This window comes from Rhincodon typus, chromosome 3, assembly GCF_021869965.1.
Source record: "Rhincodon typus isolate 14 chromosome 3, sRhiTyp1.1, whole genome shotgun sequence".
Taxonomy (NCBI): Eukaryota; Metazoa; Chordata; class Chondrichthyes; order Orectolobiformes; family Rhincodontidae; genus Rhincodon; species Rhincodon typus.
In genome coordinates, this window is record NC_063334.1 from 29,166,856 (window position 1) to 29,176,004 (window position 9,149).

The 9,149-nt window shown below is 42.1% G+C and overlaps 1 protein-coding gene across 1 annotated transcript in view; it reads left to right on the plus strand.

The window, feature by feature from the left end:
- The window catches only part of LOC109929478 (muscle, skeletal receptor tyrosine protein kinase-like), a 183,801-nt gene that overhangs the window by 117,151 nt on the left and 57,501 nt on the right, over window positions 1-9,149 (plus strand). Inside the window, exons 14-16 of the mRNA XM_048620155.1 lie at window positions 2,467-2,555; window positions 6,783-6,942; window positions 7,109-7,304. Of these exons, the coding sequence (XP_048476112.1) occupies window positions 2,467-2,555; window positions 6,783-6,942; window positions 7,109-7,304 (445 nt within the window). The remainder of the gene's footprint in view (window positions 1-2,466; window positions 2,556-6,782; window positions 6,943-7,108; window positions 7,305-9,149) is intronic.

Consider the following 9,149-nt stretch of genomic DNA (forward strand, 5'->3'; position numbering starts at 1 on the left):
TTCCATATCTGCTTTAACGAACTGTAATGAAGTCACACTTCAGGACCAGATCTAAGCAGATCTAAGTTCTAGCAAGAGGACTGAAATACAACAGAACTACTTTCTGTGTATAGATTATACAGACAGACTTAATTTTGGCACCGTGAAAATTTCAATTAGCTTCAGGAACAAAACAACCAAAGTAATTCTGAATTGACCTCAAGGTAGAACCCAAATAATTTTTCACACTGGGGAGAAACTAACCAAATAGGGTTGTGCCAAAAACAGGAACTCTGCCCTTCCTGTCAAATTAAACAGTGATGGGCATCCTGCTTAACCAGTAAACTAACAGTGATATAAAACAAAGAACTACGGATGTTGAAGATCTGAAACAAAAACAGAAATTGCTGGAGAAACTCAGCTGGTTTGGTATCATCTATGGGAAGAAAACAGAGTTAACGTTTCAAGTTCGGTGACTCTTCATCAGAACCATTAACAGCTCGGAAGAAATGGTATTTATGCTGAAGTGGAAAGGTGTTGCTTGGGTAGAGGAAAGGTGAGCAGATAGGTAAAGGAGTCCAGAGAGAGAGAGAACTATGAAAGGGGTAAGTGAACAAGGAGATTGTGGATAGCAGGTCAGGATGGAAGAAAAGCTGAATAAATTACAATAAGAGCTAAGAGTTAGAAAATGGGTGAGCTGTGCTGAATGCAGTACATATAATGTTATAATGGGCCTGGGAGTACGTTAGAATGGGTAACTGTTCTAAAAGTACAGGAAAAATTTATCAATTTCACTTCCAATTTCCATCCTGCCCTCACCTTCAACCGGTGTACCTCCGACTCCTCCCTTGGCTTCCTCGTCATCTCTGTATCTATTTCTCAGGATAGGCTTGCCACCGATATTCGCTACAAACCCACTGACTCCCTTAGTTATCTCAACTATGCATCCTCATACCCTGCTTCCTGCAAGGATTCCATCCCATTTTCCCAGTTACCCTACTTCTGTCACATCTGTTCTAATGATGCCACTTTCCGCAAAGGGGCCTCAGAAATATCCACCTTTTTTCTGAACTGAGGATTCCCCATTACCATGGTCATCAGGGCCCTTAGCTGTGTTTGACCAATCTCCTACACTTCTGCCCTCAGCCCTTCCCTTCCCTTCCCTCCTGCAACAATGATAGGGTCCCCCGGCCCTCACTTGCCACCCCACCAGCCTCTACATCCAAAAGATTGTAAGCCACCATTTCTGTCACCTCCAACTGGATTCCACAACCAGACACACATTCCCCTCCTTTCCTTTGTCAGCATTCCGCAAGGATTGTTCCCTCTGGGACACTCTGGTCCACTCCTCCTCCATTCCCAATAACTCCTCTCACCCCCAGGCCCCTGCCCATGCAATTCCGAAGGCATAATACCTGCCCGTTTACCTCCTCCCTCTTCACCATCCAAGGCCCTAGACACAGCTTCCGAGTGAAGCAGTGATTTACCCGTATTTCATTGAATCTAATCTACCATATTCACTGCTCACAGCGTGGTCTCCTTTTCAGTGGGGAGATGTCATGCAGGGCGGGTGACCACTTTGGAGAACACCTGTGCTCTGCAAAAATGACCCCGAGCTTCTGGTTGCCTGCCCCTTCAACACACTGCCGTGATTCCTGGCCAACATTCCTGTCACAGGCCTGTAGCAATGCTCCAGCAAGCCTCAGCGCAAGCTCAAGGAACAACACATCATTTTCCACTTGGGGACCCTGCAACTTCAAATTCAATTATTTTAGAGCCTGATTCCATCCTTCCATGTATTTTACCCACCACATATATGTCATGATATATGTCTCGTTATGACATAGATTGCTTTCTGCATAGTCACCCATTCTCACCTACCCCTAGGCCTATTATGTAGGCTGCATTCAGTACAGCTCAACCATCTTCAACTGATACTCTTATTATCACTTCTTCAGCTTTCCTTCTGTCCTGGCCTGCTATCCATATTCTCCTTGTTCATCTATTTGTTTTATATTTTTTTCACTCTCTCCCTCTGGGATCCATCTCCGCCTATCTGCTCACCTCTCCCCATCCCTCATCCCCACCTCCCGCTCCACTGCCCCCACTTCAGCTTCAGCATAACTTACACTTTTCCCAGCTACTAACAGTTCGGACGAAGAGTCACTGGTTAACTCTATTTTCTTCGCACAGATGCTGCCAGAGCTGCTAAGTAATAGTGATAGTCCTATGCAGTTTGAGGGCCTTTGGGGCTTGGTGGTAATCATGCATGATGCAAAGATACACATCTAGTTAGTTAAAGAGTTTATGCTTGCTTCTGCCTTCCAACCGTAACATTGAGACTCAGATGAATTTCACCATTGTAGAAACACTTCAGTGACTATATGGGTTGCCAACATTGAGGTTCTACTTTTTAAGTGATTGTTTTTAATTGATGTCAATGATTTGAGAGTCTTTTTTGTATTATTTTCATCTATATCTTTGCAGAAGTGTGTTACAGCGACAATGGAAGGTTCTATCAAGGTTTGGTAAATGTGACAGCATCTGGTATCCCCTGTCAGAAGTGGAGTGAACAGGTCAGTGTTAGCAGGTACCAAGTTATTGACATTTACGGATTGAAAATAAATAGTGTTTAATATTCATCTGTTTCCATTGTGTCCCTGACCCCTTTCTCTGAGATTAACTTCAACAGTTTGATGAGACTGCAGATTCCCATTACTTACATTGGCATCATGGTTCAGTAGAAATGTTGGCCAGGGAAGGACTCCCCTGGTCTTATTTGAAGGAGTACCTCCAGACAAGCAGAGGTTTGGAGCCGCATTTAACACCTCCTCTGAAAGTCAGCACCTCTTACTCTATTCCCCGGGGTGGGGAATATGGCATAGGTTTAAGGTGAGAGGGGAAAGATATAAAAGGGACCTGAAGAGCAATTTTTTCATGCGTATATGGAATGAGCTGCCAGAGGAAGCGGCTGAGATTGGTGGATTACATTTAAAAGGCCTCTGGATGCATATATAAATAGGGAGGGTTTAGAGGGATATGGGCCAAGTGCTGGCAAATGGGACCAGATTTATATAGGATATCTGGTCAGCATGGACAAGTTGGACTGAAGGATCTGTTTCCATGCTGTATATCTCTATGACTCTAAGAGTCCATGATTTAATTAGCTATGAAGTGTTTTGAGAAGTTGAGTGGTCATGAAAAGTGCTATATAAATGCAACACTTTATTCTTTTTGTTGTAGAGATTGAACCCTATAGTACATTACGATACTACCCCACTAGTATCATGAATCTGCCATGTACACTCAAAAGGGAACAATCATTTTTGGAGTCAATGATTATACAACAAATTAAGAAGGCCTTCCATACTTGACTCGGTTCCCTGAAAACAACAACTTTATCTTTGCTATCCTTTTCTGTTCAACATTTTTTTCTCCAATATCCTTTTAAAAACTGTACATGGATTCTGCTTCTATCACTATTCCTGGTTGAGCATCTTGCATTGGGAATATTTAGCCAACTAGTGCAAACACACATAGCTTATTGAAAACCATTGTAATTTTAAATGTTTCTATTAGCTATCTACAGCTTGAATCTAAGTTTTAAAAAAAAGGCTTGATATCATAAAACATTCCACTGCACTTCACAGGAGCGTTATCTAACAAAATTTCACACCTAGCCACGACATTGGGAGATGTTAGGACAGATGACCAAAATCTTGGTCACGGGGACTGGTTTGGAAGAGCATGTTCAAGGAGAGAGAGGCTGAGAGAATTAGGGAGGGAATTGTGAGCCTGGAGCTTAGGCATCAAAAGCACAACAGGAAATGTTGAAGTGAAAGTAATCAGGGATGTACAAGAGGCCTGAATTGGATAAACACAGTGACCTCTGAGGGATGTAGTTCTGGAGAAGATAAGAGATAAAAGACAGGGAGTGGCCATGGAAGGATTTGAAAACGAGGCTGAGAATTTACTTAAATTGTTCTTTTTGGACTTTCTGTATATCAAAAGCTTTTCATCTTCAAAATCGACTGAACAAGTCTCTTTTGTTTCCTTCCCATGTCACTATACATCCTTCCTATCGTAAGACACCCAGAATTGAATAAGATGCTCAAAATGTGACATGACCAACAAATTGCGTAGGCTCAGCATTATGAACAGAACTTAGCTGGAGTTACTGCTAGTTCAGCCAGATGGTGGCACGGTGGCTCAGTGGTCAGCGCTGCTGCCTCACAGCGCCAGGGACCCAAGTTCGATTCCACCCTCGGACAACTGTCTGTGTGGAGTTTGCACATTCTCCCTGTGTTTGCGTGGGTTTCCTTCGGGTGCTCTAGTTTCCTCCCACAGTCAAAAGATGTGCAGGCTAGGTGGATTGGCCATGCTGAATTGCACATAGTGTTCAGGGATGTGTAGATTAGGTGGGTTATAGGGTGATGGGGTGTCTGAGGGTCGGTGTGGACTTGTTGGGCCGAAGGGCCTGTTTCCACAATGTGTAGATTCTATGAGTTGAAGTCTAGATCTATCACTTGTCTGGTGGCACTGCTGCAAAACATTGAAATCAGCATAATCATGTCCAATAGTCATGTGGAGTTATGAGTAATTATCAGATCCTTAGCCTTCCAGTAGCAATCTGGCTGGTTTTATTTGTATGTAATGCTCTGAAAGTAAGGGTAGAAGAATTTACAGACCCTTAGTCATGTAATCTTCACCTCAGGATGGGAAGAAAATGTCCACTGCTACTGATGGTTTGATTTGGTTTGATTTATTATGGTCGCATCTACACAGATACAGTGAAAAGTATTGTTTTGCGTGCTAACCAGACAAATCATACCTTACATAAGTACATCAGAGTAATAGAACACAAAGCAGAATATAGTGTTACAACCACAGAGAGGGTGCAGAGAAAGATCAACTCTAATGTATGAGATGTCAATTCACAAGTCTGATAACAGCAGGAAAGAAGGTGTTCCTAAATCTATTGGTGCATGTTTTCAAACTTTTGTATCTTCTGCCTGAGGGAAGATGGTGGAAGAGAGTATAACCAAGGTGGGAGGGGTCTTTGATTATGTTGGTAGCTTTCCTGAGGCAGTGGGACGTTTAGACAGTGTCAATGGGGGGAAGGCTGAAATTTGGTTATAAAGGGAGAGAAATTGTCAGTCAATGGATACATTCAGATCTCTGAAAGACTAGGGACAATAAGTTCTGCTCTCACACACCTTTTGAGTATTTTGTTTGTAAGGTCTAAATTTGAAATGTGAATTTGAAGATTGATTGTTGCTGAATGGTCCTGGCTAGCGTCCATAACTGCCTTGTTATGTAACTTGACCTCCACTCCTAAGCAAAATTAGGAACAATACCACCCACAATCTGTGCTATTAAAAAAAAAGCCCCATCTGTGGCCTGGGGGATATACAGGGTAATATGATCTCCAGTGTAAGTGGAACATTTGTTTATATCCTACATTGCGCCAGTCATCAAGAACATAAGAAATAGGACCATGAGTAGGCCATCTGGCCCATTGAGCCTGCTGTGCCATTCAATAAGATCATGGCTGATCTTTTCGTGGACTCAGCCCCACTTATGCGTCCACTCACCATAATCTTTAATTCATTTATTGTTCAAAAATCTTTCTTTACCTGAAAAACATTCAATGAGGAATCACCACCTTTTGGGTGAAGAAGTTCCTCCTCAACTTAATCCTAAATCTTATTTTGAGGCTATGTCCCCTAGTTCTAGTTTTACCCACCAGTAGAAACAACCTCCCTGCTTCTATCTTATCTATTGCCTTTGTATGTTTCTATAACAAATGTGTTTCTATAAGATCCCCCTCATTCTTCGAAATTCTTCTAAATTCCCATTGCAATGCTCAACTTTGACTGACAGATTTCCAATTAGAGAAAACGTTACCCGTTGGACATTGACTGCACTTAGGCTCAACTAGAGGCTGTGATCGTTAAAGAAAGACTTGCATTTGTGTAGCACCTTTCCTGATTCATGACATTTTAAAGCATTTGACAGCAAATGAAGTGTTGTCACTGCTGCCAATTTAGGAAGCGTAGCAGCCAGTTAATGCACAGTAATCTTCCCACAAGCAGAAATGTGAGAATAAGCATCTGTTTGTCAGTGATGTTAGTTGAGGGATAAATATTGACCAGGACAGTGGGGAGAATTGCTCTGGCCTTCTTTGAAGGAGTGCCACAGGAAACTTTATATCCACCCAACAGGGCAAATTGGACTAAAAGGCATTGTCAAGCTGTTGAGCCTGGCTGATTGGCTTTGTGCTCCTGCTGCTCTTACACCAATTTGAAACAAAATTCAAAATGAAAATCTTTGAAGGGGAAGGAGCATGATGAAAATAAAACAGTTGTGAGTGGGATACAATGCGCTATCAGGGACATCGTCCTGTTCCATCATCTACGGGTTGCATGGTCAAGTATTTCTGAATTTTTAATGTCACTTCAATCAAATTTGGCATAGATGCATTTTAAAGCTAGATAAATACATGTGAGAAAAGCATAGAAGATAATTTAATAGAGAGAGATAATGTGGGATGGGAAGAGGCTTAAACCTTGGCATAGACATTTAGGCTAAAAGGGTTGTTATCATTTGCTGGAGACTGTCTATTGGACTCTTTGTAAAATATCCAACTTCATTGAAGTTTCAGTTCCCTCAGAAGCATTCCTCCGAGGAACTGAAGAACAATGGCATACACATAATTGCTTTTGCACTTTAAAATTCCATGTCTGGTTCCATGAGAAGTACATATTCAATTCACAGAAAATGCCATTCTTTACCTCCCAAAGGCTCCCCATTTCCACAGGCGTATGCCAGAGTTATTCCCAGAACTGACCAACTCGGACAACTACTGCCGTAACCCAGGAGGTGAGAGTGAGCGCCCTTGGTGTTATACCATGGATCGAACAGTCAGATGGGAATTCTGCAATGTGCCTCTGTGTACCAATGGTATGTATTTCGACATACGTCAGAGATTTGTGGGAACCGTGATCTTGATTGGAAACACATTGAAATGTTAACTGAGGACTTGGGCTAATATCCGAGTAACACTTTATTAGCTCATATGAAACAAGCTTGTACATTTGTTAAAATGAATAACCTTCATGCACATTAGCAATGCATTTTGCACGATGCAGAGATCTGGACATATCACCTCTGGGTCAGAAGCCTGATGGTTCAAGTCCCCTCCAAAGACATGAGTACAAAATCTGGCATGATGCTTCTTGTAACACTAAGAATGCTGTATATTTGGAGATGCCACCTTGTGAATACAGTGTCAAACCAAAGTACAATCCATTCTCTCAGATTGGGTAAATAATCAGCTGTGGCTTTATTTGGAAGAAAAGCCAGTTGTCCCTGGTGCCCTTGACCAAAATGTATCCCTGAACCAGCATCACTAAAAATACCAGTTTATCTGATGGGCTGTTTTGTGTTGATTGTGAGGTCTTGGCTGCTTTATTTCCATACATCATAATAGTGCCTACACTTCAAAATCGCTTAAATAAAACAAAGAATTACTGTGCTGGAGATTGGAAACACACTAAACCACAGAGGTTCAGAGACCTGCTGAGGTTTTCCAGCAATTTCTGTTTTTGGTGTGTTTCAAAACTGCTTAATTGACTAGAAAGCGCTTTGGGATATGTTGAGATCATGAATTGTGCAACATAAATATGAATATTTCTTTTTCTGTTTTATGTACAAACAGCCTTGGCCAAAGAGGTCAGCACTTCAGGCCAAGCGTTGGAGGCCCTCCTCACTTACCTGGCCACAGCTGATAGCACAGGCTACCCTGTGGAGATGCTCCCTGTACATCACAGTAGCTCAACAGCTGTGGTCACCCTTTAAATTGGAAAGATTTGTTAAGAGGACACTTCAAATAGAGGCACCATTTCTCCCTTAGCTAGAAAGGCAGGTTGTAGCATATTGCAGTTTCTCCATCCATCTTCCAACATCCAGAGCCTACGCACTATCCTTTAAATGAATGATAACTTTGTTCTCTGGCCACTAATTGGCCAGTTAAGATAAAATTCACTGCTTGATGACAGATCCTGACACACTATGGGTTTGGAAACTCTATTTGACCCCAATTCCACAGTCTTGACCCAAAATGTCTATTAATGCATTTACAAATGAATTCCTCCAGTATAAATAAGCATGTCTGTGCTATATACATACTGTCATTATGGCATGAGCTGGATGCTTCAGGATTCATGTTGATAGTGAGTGAGCTCTGAATCTCTGTGGTGATATATTTGAATTAGTCACGTTACACAGTACAGTGCATCAAATGCCAATTTCCCACTCAGAGATGAACACTCCAACCATTTCACTAAAGGGGACATAAATAATCTGCAATAATCATGTGTAAGTCATTGTAACATGTTGTATTACTAAGCAAGAGATAGCAAGAACTGCAGATGCTGGAGTCATTGATAACAAAGTGTGGAGCTGGAGGAACACAGCAGGCCTGGAGGCATCAGAGGAGCAGGAAAGTTGAGACGTTTTGAGTCGGGACCCTCCCAACCCGAAATGTCAACTTTCCTGCTCCTCTGATGCCTCCAGGCCTGCTGTGTTCCTCCAGCTCCACACTTTGTTATCTATCTATTACTAAGCAATATGGGTTTCTAGGCCCGAAATGTCAACCTGTCTGCTCCTATGATGCTGCTTGGCCTGCTGTGTTCATCCAGCCCTGCACCTTGTTGTCTTGGGTTAATCATAGTCAGTTCACTAGGTAAGTATAAAGACACTTGTCAAAATGGAGGAAGAAGCTTTCAAAGAGCTAGTCAAACTAAGTTATGACTAATTCTTATCAGTTGGCAGTAGCATAAAAAGAAACCAAATTACTACTTTACTCAAGGAAAAGTGCAAGTCTGCAATTCTCTTCTCCCGGAAAGCTACCGCACTAGGATGTCAATTAGAAAATTTGAAAACTGAGATTTATAGATATTTTTAATCAATCTATTCAGCCTTGTTATGACACACCTTATGGAGCATGTGGGACTTGTACCAGGCCTTCTGGCTCAGAAATAGGGACACGACTACCACTGACTATTAAGGGTAACGTAGGCAAAGTGGGTACATAGAACATAGAACATAGAACATTACAGTGCAGTACAGGCCCTTCGGCCCTCGATGTTGCGCCGACCTGTGAAACC